General features: G+C 36.6%; 1 protein-coding gene across 4 annotated transcripts in view; it reads left to right on the top strand.

Moving 5' to 3' along the window:
• Positions 1–22,106, top strand: part of CHD1 (chromodomain helicase DNA binding protein 1) — a 133,616-nt gene that overhangs the window by 50,100 nt on the left and 61,410 nt on the right. For all 4 annotated transcript variants that reach the window (XM_069085166.1, XM_069085165.1, XM_069085168.1 and 1 more), the window contains exons 9-11: positions 14,636–14,736; positions 14,890–15,068; positions 16,244–16,371. In XM_069085166.1, the coding sequence (XP_068941267.1) occupies positions 14,636–14,736; positions 14,890–15,068; positions 16,244–16,371 (408 nt within the window). The remainder of the gene's footprint in view (positions 1–14,635; positions 14,737–14,889; positions 15,069–16,243; positions 16,372–22,106) is intronic.

Below are 22,106 nucleotides of genomic sequence, written 5' to 3'. Positions count from 1 at the left end.
GACATCTTTGTTAGGATGGGGAGAGACTTAAGTAAGGGAGTATAATTAGAAAGCTATTGCACTAGTCCAGGCAAGAGGTGATGAGGATTTGAATGAGGGTGACTTTGTAAACAGAAGGTGTATTTATTTGAGAGATGTTTTAGGGAAAGGGGTCACAAAATTTGGCAAAATTGATTATGTCAGTTGAGTAAGAGAGGGAAGTTCAAGATGACACTAAGGTTCCAAACCTGGATGAATGGAAGGGTGGTACCCATGACAGTAAGTAATACAGTGAGATTGAATCATGAGTTAAAGAAGAATAAGGCATATGGAGAGATGGAAAGATAAGAGATCTTGAACAAGGAATTGGAGTACTTATTTGGGGCAGCAGGGGTGGGGGCCAGCAGAACAGGGATGACCATCTCTGTGGATGACCAAACTAGCAAGTTTTGGCATAGAAGAATAGATAATAGAACTAGAGTAGATTGCTGTAATACTAGGATGTGTGAGGGAACTTTAACTTATGTACTAGTCACACTATATGAGGAAAGGAAGACTAAACCAGTCAGTGAACTCATTAAGAACCAGCTTCTGCAGGCCAGACTCATGAGAGTGAATCCCTTAGAAGGAGCATATTATACTGATCTCATTTCCCTGGATGTTAACTAACCTCTTCTGATTCTCTATTTCTAGAAATTAAATGACTGGTTTAATATAACTGGACCAGCAGTTGAGGTTCAAAACATCTCCTTAACACTAAAGTAGCTGGGGTGATATAGTGACCAGCCAACTTTAGCTTTCCTGTTGATACAAAACTTTCATCCTGATAACCTTAAGGACATTGTCAGTTCAGTAGTCATAAATACCACTTCCTCTCTGACCGTTGTACTGTACCATTGATCAAGCCTTAGGTGGTCCTAATCCAGCAGACCACATCTAAACATTTATGGGTTCAGAAACTGAGGCCCCCTGGATTCATATAGGGAGATTTATACAAAGGCTTCATCTGTCATTTGACCTCCCCAAACTGTTTTTGTCTTGTTTGTATGGGGGGTGGGGTAGTAGAGTCTTATGCTCTTGTCATGAATTTTGTTGTCTGAACAGTCATCTTAAGTGACTACCACCTCTTATTAATTCCCATTGTCTTATCCCCATGAGTACAGTTTACTTTATTTCCAAGCTGATACTTTGGAGACCTATAATCTGACAAGGATTTAGGAAGAAGATGGGTGGAAATTAGTCTTCCATAAATGTAGAATGAGAATAGTTCCTGGAAACTAGTCTTAAGAGTCTTCCAGACTCTAGGTTCAAGTCTCTGCTTTTACCCATTCTGGCTATGTTACTGCTTAGAAAGTCACTTAATTTACCAAGGAAATTATTTGCAATTCTAAGTTACCTACAGTTGCAGATCGGGTTTATTGGGGAAGTTTGTATAGTATGAATTCCCTATACTAATTAAAGAGCAGATCTGGATTCCCACTCCTAACTTTGTGAACACTAAAAAAAAAAAGGCAGCCCAAAACTGTGTGTTCTCATGATTTTGGGGCCATGCAATGTAATTGTGTTTTCCCAGAGATATATGAACCACATTTTTTTCTATTTCTTTTTCTTTCTTTTCTTTTTCTTTCCTTTGTTTTCTTTTTTTCTTTTCTTTCTTTTTTTTTCTTTCTGAGACTGGGTCTCCCTATCTCGCCCAGGCTGGAAGTGCAGCAACTACTCAGGGGCCTGATCCCACTGCTGATCGGCACGGAAGCTTTGACCTGCTCCGTTTCCGACCTGGGCCGGTGCACCCCTCCTTAAAAGCATCCTGGTGCTCCCTGTGCTCCTGGGGGTTCACCATAATGGTACTGGACTTAGTGCTAACTCCTGATCAGCTTTACCCATACTGCAGCTCAGAACTTCGGAGCTCAAGTGGTCCACCAGCCTCAGCCTTCCCAGTAGCAGGGATTACAGGCGTGTGTCACCACACCCAGCTGAACCACATTTTTCAAGACCCGCTGGACCTCAGGGTAATGTGGTGTACTTTAATAGCATACCTTAATAGTATACCCAAATAGTCTGCATGGGGCTAGAGAGCATAGTTTACTTCTTGGAGAAGAAGATAAATATTGTCTCATCAATGGAAGTTATCTTGAAGTGGTGATATACCTACTACTGTCAAAGATCTAAAGCAGTTCCTAGGTTTTATAATTCACTTAGGTGTTAAATACAATGACAGTTTCCAAAGCACATTTCATAGATTGCTAGAGAAAGAGGCTGTCTTGACTAAACTCAAGTCAGAGTTAGTCAAGAAGCAGCAATTTATATCAGTTGTAACCTGAACCTATCCAAATTTCCACTAACCCTTTAAAAGAAAAACAGCAAAAACTGCCTTACCAAACTAAAATGGAAGCTTCTTTACAGAAAAGAAAGTGTCAGAGTTGACTCACCAGGTAACAGGAAAGGAAAGGGGTACATGCACATAGGCACAAACAGAAACTTCTACTTAACTGATGTCAATCACTTTCCTATTCCTGGTTTTTCTGACTCCATGAATGTCTTCTAATTCCTGAATCCATTTAGGTTAGCTTCCCAGAAACTCAACTACCACCTGTATCTAACTTCATTTGTGGCTTTTTTCCTTCATATTTTAATCTTTCTTCTGTTTGTACCTTTCTTCACCATCCTAGGCACAACCCATGGGCACTCAAGCTGGACCACTGGTCTTTTTAAGTATTGATATACCATTTTGGGGAATTACCAGTTACTGCTTTTTGTTTAGAACAGTGGCCTAATCAGAACTATTGTTTAAGATATATCTGGCAATCGAATATAATCTGGATATGAGGATCGTCAATAGGCAAGGAAGACAGTAATAATCTACATAATTAGATAAATTAATGAAATTTTAGGCCTTAATATTTATATTTTGATCAAATCTTAAATTATTAGTATGAATATCCCTTCCACCACCAAGGTGTACATACATATAGATGTCTGTATATTCATACCTAATGATGCCACTCTTACCCATGACCTGTAAATGTAGTATAAAAGATATTGAAGATATATATGGCTGGTAGACTTTGTTTCTACCAACTTTTTGTTTCCATTCACCACCTGGAGATCTGATTATACATAGGTAATTCAGAAATGAATATCATGTTTGTAACAAAAGTTGTTTTTTGACTTAAGGTAATAATTTTTTTCTTTTTTTTTTTTAAATGAGCATTATTACTTCCCTCTGATTCTTCACTTTTTGATAAATACAAGCATGAGACATATGAGTAATCTATAAACCTCATTCCTTGATCCCCAGTCATATTTTCCACCATAGTTTTCCCAGTTCTTCCATGTCAACTTTTGCACTGTGATATTAAATTATATAGAACTTCTACTTTATCTTCCACAATGAATTTTGATGAGTCATTCAGAAATATCTTCCTAGTGGTCTGTTTGGTTATGATTGATTATTTTGAGAATTGATATCTACTGCTAGTCATAACAAAGTGTCCTCATTCTATAGGATGAAGACTCGTAGCATTATTTATTTAGGGTGATCATCTAGTTGAACCCTTAGATTTTACAAATGAAGAAACTGAAGCCCAGAAAGATTATGACCTGCTCAGGGTCATACAGGTAGCAAGTGACTGAGCCACTTCCCTAGTTCTTTGTGGGTTTGCTTCATGAGGAACTGTGGCAGCAAAGCTAACTTTATATTCCCAAACTTAAACAATACTATAACTGAATAGGCAAAATAAATTTCTGTGGCTTTCAATAATATCATGTGATATTATTGTGAAACTTTAACCTTGATAACTCTCTCTTTACAATTCTTATACTGAAGATTTATTTCTTTCCTCCTGGATCTTTCAATGTTATACAGTTTTTATTGCTGAAGCTTATGGGCAATTTTTTTTCCTATCCTGGATGCTTGATTGATGAAATCATCATAGACTTTATCATTACTTGATGACTCCCTCTTAATAATAATAGCTAACGTTTTTCTAGTGCCTATTTTGTGCCAAACTTGGATGCTAAGCACTTTACAAATATTATTTCATTTGATCCTTACAGCAAGCCTTATCTTCATTTAGGAAAATGAGGCAAACAGAGGTTAGGTCACTTTCCCAAGGTCATACAGCTAGTAAATCTGAGGTGAAATTTGATCTCAGGTCTTTAGACTCCAAGCCCTGTACTCTATCCATTGCAGTGTAGCTGCCTTTAATGCATAACTACTTAGTCCTTTATCTGAACGATTGCACATTAAGTAACCATAGTCACTGCCATGTAGGTTCCCCCTGGAATGTCCCCTTCATTGTACAAGCTGAAGTTTACCTCTGTTTAGTAGTACACATGACTGTAGTAAAGACCTCACTCTTAGAAGGTGGACCAGAGGGAATAAGTCACTTTAAGGCAAGATAAGCAAGTGTGCCACAAAATGTTTTCTTGTTACCTTTGGCTATACAATGAAGCCTCTTTTTTATTCTCTCCATGGTTACCCTGTGAGCTCTCCTTCTATTTACCTGGTAATCATTTACACCATCTTTTTATTTTTGACAAAGAATGTTAATTAGTTCATAGATAAATGGTTTTATTCCTCTTGTAGTGGTAATAATTTATAGATTGTTACATATTTAGATTCCCAACAATTAATGTTGTTAGTTGATTTTAAAAATGTTTTTGTTAGTACCTTCTGCCTCTTTTCCATGAGTCCACTGAGTTCTGGTACCATATTGTTAACAGAAGACAGCTACATAGGACTAAGAACCATTGTATATATTTTTTTCTTTTTGGAGGGGGGAAGGTAGGGCAATTGGGGTTAAGTGACTTGCCGAAGGTCACATGGCTAGTTTTGTATTAAGTGTCTGAGGCCAGATTTGAACTCGGATCCTCCTAACTCCAGGGCCGGTGCTCTATTCACTGTACCACCTAGCCACCCCACCATTGTGCATTTTTGTCTGCTTTATGACTTGGAATGGGATAGTAGATAAAGAGCTGGCTTTCCTGGAGTCAGGGTGACTTGGGTTCAAGTCTAACCTCTGCCACAAACTGACTTTGTGGTCTTACGTAAGTACCCAAGCCTTTCAGACTCCCAGGCAAATCTTTAGGACAGGTAAGTGCAGCACAGTTGCCATTTTGTATTAGGTAGAGGGAATTTCTGGAACTCACTATACCAATGATATCATGGATTCACAATCTATTTTCATTAGTTGCTGTGGTCAGAAAAGGTCAACATTACTTCATAATATGCCATAAAATTTTTAATTTGTGACATTTAGCTCTGAAATTTTACTTAGGAGTAATGTAGAATATTTGAATTACCAGAAATTTTAGATTCGTGATTTCTAAATTAATGAACTTATATTGTAATTGGAAGTCAGGAAGACTCATCTTTCTGAGTTCAAATCTGTACTCAGACACTAGCTGTGTGACCCTGGGCAAGTCACTTAACCGTGTTTACCTTCGTTTTTTTCATCTGTAAAATGAGCTAGAAAAGGAAATGGCCAACTACTACTTGAGTATGTTTGCCAAGAAAGCCCCAAATTGGGGCACAAAGAGTTGAACACAACTGAACAACAACAACAGTTGTAATTGTTCTTATTTTTCATGTTTTAAGTCAACTCACAGGGCTGTTAGATTTATTTAGTCTCTTTAATAGTTCATGGAACTATGATCTAATAGATGTGGGTACTCGTACCCTCTAGCGATACAGATTGCAGTGCACTCTACTCTTGCTTATCCTCTGCAGTTCCAGTTTATGTCTTGCCATAAATCTCCCACAAAGGGCCCAACAGTGGTGCTGGCTCTTCATCATTATCTCCTTACATTACATGGACACTGGTCTATCCATTGGTTAACCTTAATTTTCATTGTATCACTGCCTCATTTCTTTGTCCATTTGTACATACTTTTGATGATGTCCTTTATACTATTTGCTTAGAATATGTATATAACTCTTCATTTTTCTCACAGACCTCTTCATTGCCCTATGAGTAATAAATAAAAATTCTTTTTCTAGGACATACAGGCATATTTTAGTGTTACAAGGATAAACCTTTGTTTCAGAGACAATCTTGAGGTCATTAAAAGAACTGAATTTCCCTGGATAAAGAAGTCCAACTTGGGGGCAGTTATGTGGCATAGGGAGTAGAATGCCGGCCCCAGAGTCGGGAGGACCTGGGATCGGTTCTGGCCTCAGACACTTAACACCCCCACAAAAAAATGCTGTGTAACCTTGGGCAAGTTACTTAACCCCAATTGCTTTAAAAAAGAAAAAAAAGTCCAACTAGATTCCCCACTCCACCCCCCCCTTTTTTTTTTTCAAATTCTGTGTCCATCCTGTTGTTCATTTGCATGTCAGTCAAAGTTCTATGCACTAGTGAGAGAAAGCTTTGGGTTAACTATCCAACACTTATCATCTGGACTATAAGGATTTTTTTCATTTGATTGATTTTTTTGTTTCCTGTATGGGTTTTTAGACTAAACTCTAATGACATCTTTTAAAAGATGCTGCAGTGTTTCCAGAAGTGATACAATTAGCACAAAGAAATTCACAAACAATGCACCAGGAGGACTTTACCATTTAAAGTAAATTCCTCTTCAGTTTGTACTTTGTGCTAGATGTCATCCTTGACAGTGGCAAATAGACTTGAACTTAGGTTCCTGACTCTAGGGCCAGTGCTCTATTCACTGTGCCACCTAGCCACCCCACTACATTCTTTATTTATTTGAAAAATGAGGTCTTTATCAGAGAAATTTGCTGTAAAAAGTTTTCCCAGTGTCCTCCTTGCCTTCTAATCTTTGCTACGTTGATTGTGTTTGTGCAAAAGCTTTTTAACTTAATGTAATCAAAAGTATCTTCAAAATCAAAAAAGTAAACGTCATGTAATTCCTTCTTTCTTGTTTGGACAAAACCCCCTTCCCTTATCCATAGATATGACAGGTACATTTTTCTCTGTTCCCTTAATTTACTTATGCTTTCACCCTTTATGTCTAAATCATTTATCTATTTTGATCTTATATTGGCATATGGTATGAGATGTTGGTCTAAGCCTAATTTCTGCCAAACTGCTTTGTAGTTTTGCTAGCAGTTTTTTTCATATTTTAAGTTCTGATCCTAAAATCTTGGATTTTGTATTTTTCAAGCACTGGAATACTATGGTCATTTCATTCCTGTATGTTGTGTATCTAATCTATTCCACTGATCCACCATTCTATTTCTTTTTTTTTTTAAACTTTAATTTATTAATTTGTTTGTTTCCTTTTAGTTTACAGGATTCAATTCCACAATTCCTTGAATTTCACATTTTGTCCTCCTCCCTCCTCCCCCCCCCCCATGGCGGCTTATTATCAAGGATAGGATCTGTAAATACTTTCGCATTATACAATGGTCAGGTTATAAGGATGGATTGTACCAGCTGGAATGAAAAATGGTAAAGAGGACATAAAATCAAATAAGAGAACTAAAAAGATCAGGTATTTTGCTTCCACTTGGATACAAATTTAGTTCTTTCTAGTTCTTTCTCTGGATGCACGTTTTTCTCTCCATCATGCGTCTTTTGGATTGACTTATATCCCTGTATTGTTGAGAAGAGTCCAGTCTATCAAAGTTGGTCATCACACATACGTTGTGTCTGTAATTGTGTACAAATTCCTCCTGGTTCTACTCTTCTCACTCAGCATCAGTTCTTTTAAGCCTCTCCAGGTAAATATGAAGACCGCCTGCTCCCCGTTTCTGATGGCGCAATAGTATTCCATAACATGCATATACCACAACTTGTTCAGCCATTCCCCAATTGATGGGCACCCTCTTAATTTCCAATTCTTTGCCACAACAAAAAGAGCTGCTATAAACATTTTTGTACATATGGGTCTTTCTCCCATTTCTATGATCTCTTTGGGATATAACCCTAGGAGTGGTATTGCTGGATCAAAGGGTATGAAAGTATTTATATCCACCATTCTATTTCTTAGCAAATACCAGATTATTTTAATGATTACCACATTGTAATATAATTTGAAATCTGGAAATTCTAGACTGCCTTTTTAAATATATTTTTCATTGATTCCCATGATATTCTTGAACTTTTGTTTTTCCAGATGAGTTTTGCTACTATTTTTTCTAGCTCTGTGAAATAATTCTTTGGTATTTTGATGGAATGGCACTAAATAATAAATAAATTAACTTAGAGTTGTCATTTCTATTATATTGTCTTGGTTCACCCATGAGCAATTGATATTTCTCCAGTTGTTTAGATCTGCCTTTATTTGTCTGAAAAGTGTTTTGTAATTGTGTTCATATAATCCCTGGGTTTGTCATGGCAGGTAGACTTCCAAATATTTTATATTTTCTGCAGTTATTTTGAATGGAATAGAATTTCTCTTTCTATCTCTTCCCGCTGGTTTTTGTTGGTAGGATATAAAAATGGTGATGATTTATGTGGATTTATTTTTATATATTGCAGCTTTGCTGAAGTTGTTTCAATTATTTTCGTAGTTGATTCTCTTGGGTACTCTAAGTATATCATCAAAGTATATCTGCAAAAAGTGATAGTTTCCTCTTTGCCTATTTTTATTCCTTCAGTTTTTTGTCTTATTGCTATAGTTAGCATTTCTAATTCATTATTGAATAATAGTGGTGATAATGGACATCCTTGCTTCATTCCTGATTTTATTGGGAAGGCTTCACACTTATCCCTGTTACAGATAATGCTTGCTGACGATTTTAGGTAGATATTACTTATTTTAATTAAGGCTCCACTGATTCCTGTGCTTACTTTCTTTTCTCTTTCTTTTTACATTTTTTTTCAATTTTTTTTTTTACTTTTTTCAATTACATGTAAGGAAAACTTTTTACCACTCATTTTGAAAAATTTTGAGTTACAGATTCTCTTCCTTCCTCTCCTCCTCTTGCTTGAGAAGGCAAGCTTTTTGATATAAATTATAATGTGTAGTCATGCAAAACATTTCCATGTTAGCCATGTTTTGGGAAAAAAAAAACTCCCCAAACTAAGAATTGTAAAGAAAGTTTTTAAAAGTATGCTGTAATATGCATTCAGACTCCAGTTCTTTCTCTCAGTGTGAGATAACATTTTTCATCTTGATTACTTCAGAATTGTCTTGGACCGTTGTATTGCTAAGAATAACTAATCCATTCACAGTTGATCATCCAATAGTTGCTGCTACTATATACAATGTTCTCTTTGTTCTACTCATGTCATTTTTTTTTATCAGTTCCTGTATGTCTTTCCAGGTTTTTCTGAAAGTATACTGCTCATCATTTCTTGTAGCACAATAATATGTCATTACAGTCATACACCACAACTTGTTCCACCATTCCTCAATTGATGGACATTCTCTCAATTTTTAATTCTTTGCACCACAAAAAAAAAAAAACCTATTATAAATATTTTTGTACATAGAGGTACTTTTTTTTTCCCCTTTGATCTCCTTGGGGTACCGACCCTACTAGTGGTACTGCTGGGTCAAAGGGTATGTAGTAATTTTGGCATAGTTCCAAATTGCACTCCAGAATGCTTGCATCAGTTCACAACTCCACCAGTAGTCCATTAGTATCCCAAATTTTCTACATCCCTTCCAGCAATTGTCCTTTTCCTTTTCTATCAAATTAACCAATCTATTAGGTATATGGCAGTACTTCAGACTTGTTTTAATGTACATTTCTTTAATCAGTAGTGATTTAGAGCATTTCTGATATGACTATAGGTAACTTTGATTTCTTCTTCTAAAAACTGTCTGCTCATATCCTTTAGGTATAGTTCTTTATATATTTGAGAAATGAGGTCTTGCTGTAAATTTTTCCCCCAATTTCCTTCTTTCCTTCTAATCTTTGTTGCATTGGCTTTGTTTGTGCAAAACCTTTTTAATTTGATGTAATCAGAATTATCCATTTTTACATCCCATAATGCTCTCTGTCTCTTGTTTGGTACTCAGTTCTTCCCTTATATATAAATCAGGCAGGCAGAATATTTCATGCTCCCCTAATTTGCTTATGATATCACCTTTTACATTTAAATCATGTACCATTTTTTCCTTATTTTGATATATGGTATGAGATGTTGGTCTATACTTTCTGCCTAACTGCTTTATAGTTTTTGCAGCAGTTTTTGTCAGATAGTGATGTTTGTCATTACTGTGGTTATTTACTACTGTGTTTTGTGTACCTAATCTATTCCATGTTTCTTAGCCAATTCCACATTGTTTTGATTAATTACTGCTTTGTAACACAGTTTGAGACCTTGATACTGCTAAGTCAGCTTCCTTCAGGTTTTGTTTTTTCCATTGATTCCCTTGACATTCTTGACCATTTGTTTTTCCAGGTGAATTTTATTATTTTTTTCTAACTCTAAAATAATTTTTTTGGTAATTAGATTGGTACAGCACTGAATTATGTAAGTAAAATTAGTTTAGGTAGAATTGCCATTGTTATTATCTTTACCTACTTGTGAGCAATTAATATTTCTCCAGTTGTTTAGAGCTATCTTTATTTGTGTGCTAAGTGTTTTGTAATTGTGTTCATATAGTTCTAGATGTGGTTTGAAAAGCAGACTCCCAAGTATTTTATATTGTCTGCAGTTATTGTAAATGTAATTTCTCTTTCAGTATCTTCCTGCTTGTTTGTTGGTAATATATAGAAATGCTGATGATTTCTGAGGGTTTATTTTATGACCTGCAACTTTGCTGAAATTGTTAATTATTTCAACTAGTTCTTTTAGTTTATTCTTCAGGGTTCTCTAAATATACCATCCTAACATCTGAAAAGAGTGATAGGTTTATTTCCTCATTGCCTATTCTAATTCCTTCAAATTATTTTTTGAAATAAACTTCATTCCTAATCTTTTTGGATAGGTTTCCAGTTTATCTGCATTACAGATCATGTTTGCTGATGGTTTTAGATAGATAGTACTTATTTTAAGGAAAGCTCTGTTTATTCCTATACTTTCTGGTGTTTTTAAAAAGAATGAATGTATTTTGTCAAAAGCTTTTTCTGAATCTGCTGTAGATAATCATCTGATTTTTGATGGTTTTGTTTTTGATATGGTCAGTTATGCAGGTATTTTTCCTAATATTGAACCAGGATTTCATTCCTGGCATAAATCCCCCTGGTCATAATGTATCTATGATCTTTGTGATATATTGCTATAATCTTCATGCTAATGTTTTATTTATTCTTTTTTGCATTGATTTCCTTTTTCTTTTTTGGAGGGGGGAAAGGCAAGGCAATTGGGGTTAAGTGACTTGGCCAAGGTCACACGGCTAGTAAGTGTTAAGTGTCTGAGGTTGGATTTGAACACAGGTCCTCCTGACTCCAGGTCTGGTTCTCTGTTCACTGTGCCACCTAACTGCCCCTGCATTGATTTTCATTAAGGAAATTGGTCTATAATTTCTCCTTTTTTTTTTTTTTTTAAAGCAATCAGTATTAAGTAACTTGCTCAAGGTTACATGGCCAGTTATTTTTGTGTGGGTGCCAAGTATCTGAGGCCGGAACCGATCCCAGGTCTCCCAATGCTGGTACCGGCACTCTTACTCACTGTGCCACCTAGCCGCCCAAAAGCAATTGGGGTTAAGTAACTTGCTCAAGGTTACATGGCCAGTAATTTTTATTTTTTTATTTTTTAGCAATCGGGGTTAAATAACTTGCTCAAGGTTACACGGCCAGTTATTTCTGGGTGTGGTGCTAAGTATCTGAGCCTGGATTCGATTCCCAGGTCCTCCTGACACTTGGGCCGGTGCTCCTACTCGCTGAGCCACCTGGCTGCCCCTAAACAAATGGAGTTAAGTAACTTGCTCAAGGTTACATGGCCAGGTGTTTCTGGGTGAGTGCTAAGTGTCTGAGCCTGGATTCGATCCCCGGGTCATCCTGATCCTGGGGCCCATGCTCTTACTCACTGTACTACCTGGCAGCCCCATGGCCAGTTATTTTTGTGTGGGTGTTAAGTATCTGAGCCTGAAACCGATCCCAGGTCTCCCAATGCTGGGACCGGCACTCTTACTCACTGAGCCACCTGGCCACCCCTTATAATTTTCTCTTTCTGTTTTTGCTCTCCCTGGTTTTGGTTCCAAAGCTATACTTGTGTCATTAAAAGAGTTTTGTAGGACTCCTTCTTTAGCCATTTTTAAGAGTAATTTATATGGTATTGGGATTAATTGTTCAATGTTTGGCAAAATTTACACGTGAATCTTCCTAGTCCTGGGAATTTTTTTTCTTTTTGGGGTGGGGGGGCAGATTTATTGATGGCTTCTTCAATTTCTTTTTCTGAAATAGTGTTATTTAAATCTTCTGTTTCCTCTTCTAATCTGGGCAGTTTATGTTTTTGTAAATACCCATCCAATTTCATGTCAGTTTTACCAGCATATAATTGGGTAGAATAATTCCTAATAATTGCTTTAGTTTCATCTTCACTGGCAACGCGTTCACCCTTTTCATTTTTGAAACTAGTAATCTGGTTTTGTTTTCTTTTTTTAAAATCAAATTAACCAATGGTTTATCTATTTTATTCTGCATTTTTTTTAAGAAAATGAGTTCCTGTTTTCCTTATTAGTTCAGTGGTTATTGTTGTGATGATATTGTTTTACTTTTAATTTTATTGATCTCATTTGATTTTCAGGATTTCCATTTTAGTGTTCAATTGGGTTTTTTTTCTTCTTTTTCTAGTTCTTCTTAATTACATGGTCAGTTCATTGATCTGCTCTTTCTCTATTATAAGATATCTGCTCTTAGAGATGTAAATTTTCCCTAAGAACTGCTTTGCATCCCACAATTTTGGGAATGTTGTCTTGTCATTCTTTTTAATTAAATTATTGATTGTTTCTAAGATGTTGTTTTCCCTACTCATGCCATAGGATTAGATTATTTAGTTCCCGGTTATTTTTAATCTGTTTCCACAGCCCTTTATTGAATATAATTTTGTTTTATTATGATCTGAAAAAGACGCATTCAGTATTTCTTTTCACAGCATTTTCTTGTGAGGTTTTTAATGCCCTAATACAAGGTCAATTTTTGTGGTATCATGTACACCTGAGAAAAAGGCACATCCCTTTCTGTTCCCATTCATATTTATCTATGTCTGAAAGGGGAAAGTTGAGATCCTCTACTAGTGTAGTTTTACTATCAGTTTCCTCTTGTAATTCATCTAACTTTTCCTCCAATAATATGAATTCAGTGCCACTTGGTGCATATATATTTACTATTGATATTGCTTCGTTGTCTTTGGTTCCTTTTAGTAAGATGTAGTTTGCCTGTTCATTTCTTTTAAGTCTGTTTCTGCTTTTGCTTTGTTTGAGATCATGATTGCTATGCCTACCTTTTTTACTTCAACTGAAGCATAATAGACTTTGCTCCAGCCCCTTATTTTTACTCTGCCTGTGTCATTTTGTTTCGTGTGTTTCTTATGATTACTAACGACATTTTCCTCCATCTAATTTTCTTCTGCATATCATTCTCTCTCTTTCTATCTGGTCCCTCCTCTGAAGTTTTCTTTGCTTCTGGCCATTGCTTTCTTTTATCATGCTTGACCCCTCAACCCTCCATTTCTCTTAATTTTCTTGACCTAATTTTTCCTCTACCATTCTTTGCTGATTTTTACGCGCGCGCACACACACACACACACACACACACACACACACGCACACCCCCCCCCTCCCCCAGGGAGAGCTTCCTTCCCAAGCTTTTGACTTGTTTCACACTATAATTTTCAGTGCTAACTCTAGAGGTTTCCAAGTTTTCCTTGCATCCAAGTGTAATCTGAGGAGAGGTGTGGTCACTACCCTCTTAGTCTACTCTCTGGTCCATATCCAGAAAGGACTCTTGATTCCTTAGGATAGCAATTGATACAGCTTCTCAGGGCCTACCTACCTCCCTTGGTACTAGAAGTGTTACTGGCCCTCAGGATCTCTGCTCCCTCCCTCTTGACAGAAAGTGTTCCTTTCCATGTTTGAACTGTTATCTTAGCACTGGATAGAAACAATAGAGTTGCCAAACAGTTGCCCCCCAGGGCACCCACTCTTGACTGAAAGTGCTCCTCACTCCCCTTGAACTATGACCCGGAAGAGGGTATAGGCAATGGTTTCTGCATCCACCAATAAACAGCACAGAGGCACCCTGTGATGTCTGACTAGTTGCCAGGTTCCTTTACCATCTCTGTCTTGAGATCTCCCAAAGCTGCTGCAGCTTCTGTCACTACCAGCTAGTTCTACCACTGGTGTTTCATTTACATGGGTTCCAGGCCAACCTCTTCTTCTGTTTCACAGATCTTTCTTTGCAGCTTCCTATGTTGTCTTGGACTGGAAAGATGTCTCACTCTTTTGTTTGCACTGCCACTCTATTTAAGGCATTATTTTAAAAGTTGTTTTTAGGGGAATGTTGGGAGAGCTTGGCTAAGCCCTTTTTCTATTACACCATCTTCTCCTTAAGGTTCCTTTTTAAGAAAAATTCTGAGTTTTCAGATTTTTGTCATGGTGTCAGTATCCTCCCCTCTTTCAGATATCTTGAGTAAGCCTTGAAAATGGTATTGCCTCCTTTGTGAGCCTGTTTATACTTTGTTTAGTCTTGCTGCTCTTCCCAGCTTTTTCTTCTTTGTATAGCATGTCTGAAAATTAAGAAGAAAAATTATTAAACTTCCAAATAAAAAATGTGATATATTATGTTTCTTAGGTTGAAAAATGCTTCTCCAGAAGATGTGGAGTATTATAATTGTCAACAAGAACTTACAGATGATCTACATAAGCAGTATCAGATAGTGGAGAGAATAATCGGTCAGTAATCATGTCATTTTCATTACATTTTCATGTCTCCTTTTTACACTTTGTTAATTTTCAGTGGGAAGTTGTCATCTCAATTGTATTTTTTGATTTATGGATATGCTAAGAGGAAATATAAAAAGTAACATAAGTCTCTATATTTCACAGCTCATTCCAATCAAAAGTCAGCAGCTGGGTACCCTGATTATTATTGCAAATGGCAGGGTCTCCCATATTCAGAGTGTAGCTGGGAAGATGGGGCTCTTATTTCCAAAAAGTTTCAGCCACGCATAGATGAATATTTCAGCAGGAATCAATCCAAAACCACTCCCTTTAAAGATTGCAAAGTAAGTATAAATTGAAATTTTCTAATAGACAAATCATAATTCTAATTACATCTCTGAGGCCCAAATACCTAGAAACATTAATAAAAGATCTTTGTTGGTTGATTAGCCCAGGTTTCAGATATGCAAGCATGCGTGTCTTTGTGGCTTGATAGTTCTATAGGCTGCTAATGCTAATAAGGGGTCTTATAGTTGGGGAAATTTAGGTAGAACAAACAGAGTTAGAAGTAGTGAGTGAGGTTGGAGAAGGTTGGAGCATTCAGGGATGGCAGACAAAACTGATGGCAAAGTTTTTATAAGAAATAAAAATACCATTTATCTGAATATATGCCACACTTCAAAAAATGAGATCTGTTTTAAAAGGGGAAAGAAACAATGTGGAAATATATACTAGAAGTTTAACGTATTATGAGCTATATTCAAGTTTTCTCCAATCAAGTTCAAAATGTAAATAAATGTATGCTCCATATGTTGATTGATATCATAAATAAATGGGTATTGACTTACAAAATTATGGGTTATTTGCAATGGGAAAAGAGGAAACAAAAAGTTGAATAAAAGCATTGTTGAAGGAGAGAAAGCAAAAAAAATCCTGTGCAAGACAAGACTTTCTTCATAGAGGATATATCTTGACAGTTTGTATTTTTTTTCTTTATTGTCTTATGGGACTGAGAGCTTAATTTCAGTTCTTATTGAAAGTGTAATCCAATGATAATCATAATTGTTAAGTGGCAAGTTAGTAAAAAAGCCAAGATTTAAGTGACAATGACTATTTTTTCAAACTTTTTGTCTTGTTTTATTTTGTTTTTAATTAGGTCAAAGACAGTTCATATGTATATTGAGATAAACTTGGCACTGCTGTTGCTTGTGATTTTTAGTTACTTAATGTGGCATAATTATTGAGGGGAACTTGAAATGTTTCATTAACTCTTGTGGTATTTGTCAAGACAGACGCATTCAATTCTGCTTTTCATTTTTGCTTCTTGGGGTGAATAAAGTCTTTTTTTTTTACTATCTTGTCAAGTATTTTTTGTAATCGTGGAATAATTTAAAGTTTTGTCTGTGATGACTGATATTAATAGGCTAGTTTGGAAATTTATGGTGATATCCAAGATTATTATAAACATAACTAAAATGTTCATTCTTAGTTCTTTATACTAATCCTTATTTCTCCCAAGGTATTAAAACAAAGGCCAAGGTTTGTTGCCCTGAAGAAGCAACCATCCTATATTGGGGGACCAGAAGTTTTAGAATTAAGAGATTATCAGTTGAATGGTCTAAATTGGCTTGCTCATTCTTGGTGCAAGTGAGTATGCTGTGAATATTCTTTTTCAGATTAATAGAGAATATTTTGAATTTAGAACAGATATAAATATGATTTCTAAAGATTTACTTTTATTTTATTTTTTTATTGTTTTATTTTTTTCCCCTACCCACCACCCCAAAATAGCAGTCTCACAGGATATCCCCTCCTCCAATCTGCTCTCTCCCATATTTTCTCCCTTTTGATTTTTCCAGTGGATCTCTGTGCCCCAGTGCCTATATATCTTATTTCCTAATTACATGTAAAATAGTATTAATAATTGTATATATATATATGTATATATATATATATTTGAACATTTGATTTTAAAACTTTGAATTCCAGATTCATTCCCTTCCTCCCTTGTCACCCACCCTTACTGAGAAGATAAGCAGTTCAGTATAGGTTGTACATGTGTAGTTAATGCAAAACAATAACATAGTAGATATGTTGTAAAAGACTGACTATATTTCCCTCCCTCCTATCCCACCTCCCACTTGTTCTATTCTCTACTTTGATCCTGTCCCTTTTCAAAAGTGGGTGCTTCCAACGTCCCTCCCCCCCAGCCTGCCCTCCCTTCCATCATCCCCCTTCTCATCCCCTTCCTCTCTACTCTCCTGGAGGGTGAGATACCCTATTTAGTGTGTATTTCATTCCCTCCTCAAGCCAAATTCAATGGGAATAAGGTTGACCCATTCCCTTTTGCCTTCCTATTCTTCCCCTCCATTGTAACCATTTTCCCTTGCCTGTTGTATATGAGATAGTTTACCCCAATCTGTCTCTCCTCATCTCCTCTCATTATATTCCTCTCTCACCTCTTAATTTCACCTTTTAAGTATCATCCCTTCCTGTTAAATTGGTCTATCTTGCCAATTTAATCTTGCCCTCTTATCTATGTCTACCTGTAAACATATATACACACATTCACATATGTATTCATATGCCCATATACCCTCATATATATACTTCTATTCCCTTCAGCTACTGAGAAACGTTCCATAAGTTACAATTATTGTTTTTCCATGTAGGAATGTTAATAGTTCAACTTCGATAAGTTCCTTATGATTTCTTTTCCCTGTTTACCTTCTCATGCTTCTCTTGCTTCTTCTATCTGAATGTCAAATTTTCTATTCAACTCTGGTTTTTTCATCAAAAATGCTTGAAAGTCCTCTATTCCACTGAATGACCATATTTTCCCCTGAAACATGATGCTCAGTTTTGTTGGGTAGGTGACTCTTGGTTTTAATCCCAGCTCCTTTGACCTCCGGGATATCATTCCAAGCCCTTCAATCCCTCAGTGTAGAAGCTGCCAGATCCTGGGTTATCCTGATTGTTTTTCCACAATATTCAAATTGTTTCTTTCTGGCTGCTTGTAATATTCTCTCCTTAATCTGGGAATTCCAGAACCTGGCTATAATATTCCTAGGAATTTTCTTTTTGGGATCTTTTTCAGGAGGTGATCAGTGGATTCTTTCAACCTCTGTTTTGCCCTCTGGTTCTAAAACATCAGGGAAGTTTTCTTTGAGAACTTCCTGGAGGATGGTTTCTAGGTTCTTACTTTGATCATGGCTTTCAGGTAGTCCAATAATTTTTAAATTCTCTCTCCTGGATCTATGAGATACGTGACATTGCCTTCTATTCTTTCATTTGTTTGGATCTGTTTAACAGCATCTTGATTTCTCATGAAGTCATTAGTTTCCATTTGCTCCAATCTAATTCTGAAGCAATGATTCTCCTCATTGAGCTTTTGAGATTCTTTTTCCATCTGGCAAATTGGATGTTTTAAGGCATTCTTCTCCTCGTTGCCTTTTTGAGCCTCTTTTGCTATTTGAGTTAGTCTATTTTTTAAGATGTTATTTTCCTCAGGCTGTTGACTCTCATTTCATAATTTTCTTGCATTGTTCTCATTTCTCTTCCCAATTTTTCCTCCACTTCTCTTATCTGCTTCTTAAGGTCCTCTGTGGCCTGTAACCAGCTCGTATTTTCCTTTGAAGCTTTTGGTGCAGGAGTTCTGACTTCACTGTCTTCCTCCTGTTCTATTCTTTGCTCCTTTTTGTCCCCAAAATAGGAGTCTAATGTTGGCATCTTTTGTATGCTTTGTTTCCTTTGCCTGGTCATGCTGCCCCTCAGTCAATTGTCCCCTGGGCTTTTTGCCACAGTAGGACTCTGCCACCAGACGGGAGTTTTTGTCCCGAATGCTGGGGTTTTCTCAGCTGCTGGAGGTATTAGATGGGTGCCCTCTCTGAGGTCTCCATACGCTCCGGCAAGCTGGACACACACCCCAGGACCTCCACCCTAGACGTCAATCCAGATCCAAGCAGGTTAAAGCAAGAGCGATTACCCCTCAGACTGGTGTTTGGTCCCCCTACACTCTGCAGGCCAGGAGCTGAAGCTGCCACGTGGTGCTGGCTGGCTGCACCGCTGCATCTCAGCGGCTTCTCGTTCTGGGGTTATAAGCCATGCCCTCCCACTTACTGGGTCCCAAAGTCCAGGCTGCACTGACCTCTCACTTTGTCCTTCGCATCTATGTATTGATAAACCTGGAAACGGCCATAGCTGCTGCTGATCTGGAGTCCCTTCAGCAGGAGGCTGGTCAGGCCCGCCCTGGGGCTAAAGCCTTGGGCGTGCGGCTGGATTCAGCTCCCAGAGCACTGTGCTGGCCAATTCCTGCCAGGTTGGCCTCAGCTGGAGGTTAACTTCTCTGTGTCATTTTGTGGGTTCTGCAGCTCCAAAGTTTGTTTAGAGTCCCCTTTTTACATTGTTTGGGGAAAGTGGAAGCCGGAGCAGGCCAGAGGACCTGCTTCTACTCCACCATCTTGACCCAGCCCCCCAAAGATTTACTTTTAACAGTAAACAATGGAATAACAGTAAGCTATTATTGGAAAAAGTAGAAGGGAAAAAAAGCATTTATTAAGTACCTTTTATGTGCCAGGCACTGTGATAAGCTCTTTATAGATATTATTATCTCAAATATTGCTCCATAATGTCCCTATTCTGTCCTTTGGAAATTACTTTTCAGGTAATTTTAAGTGTCAGTAGACTTGGTGGTAGACAATATTCCTTTGAACTTGACTTTGCCTCTTTAGATCCCTACATTCCTGGGACCCTTTTCATACTTATCTCTACTGGTTCCTCAATTCCACTAATAACACTTCCAATTTACAGCCCAATTCAAGGTGCTCTGTGTCTTTCATACTTTTTTTAAACTCTTCCCTGACGTTTCTTTCTTTAATAGATAACTGATTATCATCTAGTTACCACATCTTCAACTTTAATCCATTCTGAGTTTTTTCCACCACTCCTCAAACATTCACCTTTTTTACCATTCTTCATTTGCCATTGTCTCATCTAATTTTTACCCTCATTCCTGAATTCAGCCATATCCCTTTTCTTTTCCCATTTTTCCTTCTGATTTCACTTTTGTATGATTCATATGTTTATGTGCTTATGTAAATAAAAAATAGTTTTTCATTAAATCAAATTAAGGATTTTTTTAAAGTTAAAATGTTACAACACTAAAATGAGAACAATTTTTTATACTAGCAGAGATAAGCTAAAAAACAGTGGTTTCTAAACTTTTAGATCATTAACCTCACCAGTAAAATTTTTTTGAGCACTCCTATTACTTGTATATTTTCTTCATAAATTATATCATGATCTGTTGTACTAATATATTAAGTATAATTCAGGAAAAAGTGGACATTTAAAGGTACAATAAAAAGATGAAACAAGCCATATTTTAAAATTATTTAGAAATGGTACAAAAACGCTTTTTGCTTCAACAACAACAACAAAATTAGTATTTCTGATGAAGGTAACATGTGATCAAATATCTATATTTCAAATAATCTTGAAAATTTCACTTTTTTTGCTAACTTATTAGATCTGCCATCATTTTTACTTTGTAATATGGCACACAAAGAGTTCATGCTACAAATAAAGTGTTAGCTCTACCTTTTTCTTGTGTCATTTGTGGTAGCATTCAATCTATGCTTTTATTGTAGGAAACTTTGAGGCCATTTTATGCCTGAATAATTTTTAAAAGACTTAATTTAGTGTGCTACAAAGTGTAATCCATAAATCCACTTAAGCAGATTCATGTAAACTTAATGTTATAATGCAATGAAAGCAAATGAACATTTAAGAAGTGCCTCTGTCATCTCCACATTATAGAACTTCCACTACTTCCCTCTGAATTCCTTCTAGGGCACATGACTGACTATCTGAAGTAGTTTGTGAAGGCTCCAGTGTCAAACTGCATATTAAATATTGGTTCATCTTAATTTGTTTTTGGATTAAAAAATAAAGTGCTAATAGTTTTTTCTTGCATTGCCATTATCTGTCCTTCTCTCTTCCTCCTCCTCTGATACACAGAAATAATACTACCATAGATCTTGTCATTACTCACAAGTGTTCCATTGCCATGTTAATGAACCCTCAGACTCTCTCACAGTTTCCCTCTACATCTCAAGTTCACCTTACATAAAGATGACTAAAGTATACAAGTTGATATTCCCTCACACATCCTAGCATCCTAGTTCCTCAATCACTCAACTCCCATTACTTGTTCCTCTACTCTACAAACTAATTTTTTTTTGTTTTGGAAAATATAGTCATTTTGTTATTTTAAAATGTTATTTATGATATTAATTTAAAATACATTTAAAACTTACCAATTTTAATTTTTATATGGTAATATCAGTAGCTATGACTCACATAAACAAAAGTTCCTTGGAGTCCTTAATAATTTTTAAGAGTGAAAAGGGAGTCCTGAGACCAAAAAAGTTTGAGAACTACTGATATGGATGATTCCCAGATCCATATATCCAGCCTTAGTTTCTCCTGAGCTCTAGTCCCACATCATCCAACTAACTTTTGGATTTCTCATACTTAGTGTCTCATAGCTGTCTAGCTCTCTCAAACTTAGCATATCCACTGAAACTGCCCCATCTTCTGGATCTCCTTATTACAATCAAGGGCACCACTATCCTTTCATGTTTGCAACCTTAGTGTCATCCTCAACTTCTTACCTGGATAATTGCAACCGTTTTTTAATTGCACTCGTTTACTCCAAGGATCTCCCCACCCTAATCATGCCAAAGTAGTTTTCTAAAAGTGCAAGTCTAATCATGTATCATATCTAATCATGTGTCCCTCCAGCCTTATCAATCAGTGAACTTCAATGGCTTCCTGTTTATCCAGGATCAAATATAAACTTATCTTTTGGGCATTTAAAGCTCTTCATAAACTTTTCCCTCCCTCCCTTTGCAGTTTTCTTACACTTTATGCTTTTCCACATTCTTTATGATTCAGCCATAATAAGCCTACTTGTTGTTTGTCATATCTTGGTGCCTTTGTACATGGTGTTTCCCACCCCACCCCCACCTCCCAAGTCTGGAAACTTTCCTTCTTAATCCAAGCTTCTCAGAATTTTTGACTCCTTAAAACTGAGCTGAAATTCCACCTCCTGCTTGAGTCCTTTTACCTTAAGCAGCTAGTGCCTTCACCTCTTGAGGTTATGCCCCATTTACTCTGTTGATGGATCCATATGTAAATGTTAGACGTTGTTATTCTGTCTTTACCTGGATTTTTATTGAGATGATGTTTCCTCGGTTAGAATGGGAACTTCCTAAAAGTGTTGATGGTGTTTGCTTTTCTTTTTGTCCTCAGCCCTTACTGCATTGCCTGGTACATTGTAAGCTTTTAATAAATGCTTGTTTGGTTGTCTGTCTTTGTTT

This window comes from Petaurus breviceps, unplaced genomic scaffold (assembly GCF_028583685.1).
Source record: "Petaurus breviceps papuanus isolate PSGF00001 unplaced genomic scaffold, PetGlider_PUasm1.0 175, whole genome shotgun sequence".
Lineage (NCBI taxonomy): Eukaryota > Metazoa > Chordata > Mammalia > Diprotodontia > Petauridae > Petaurus > Petaurus breviceps.
The sequence above is the reverse complement of the archived record's forward strand: the minus strand, read 5'-3'. Positions and strand labels throughout refer to the sequence as shown.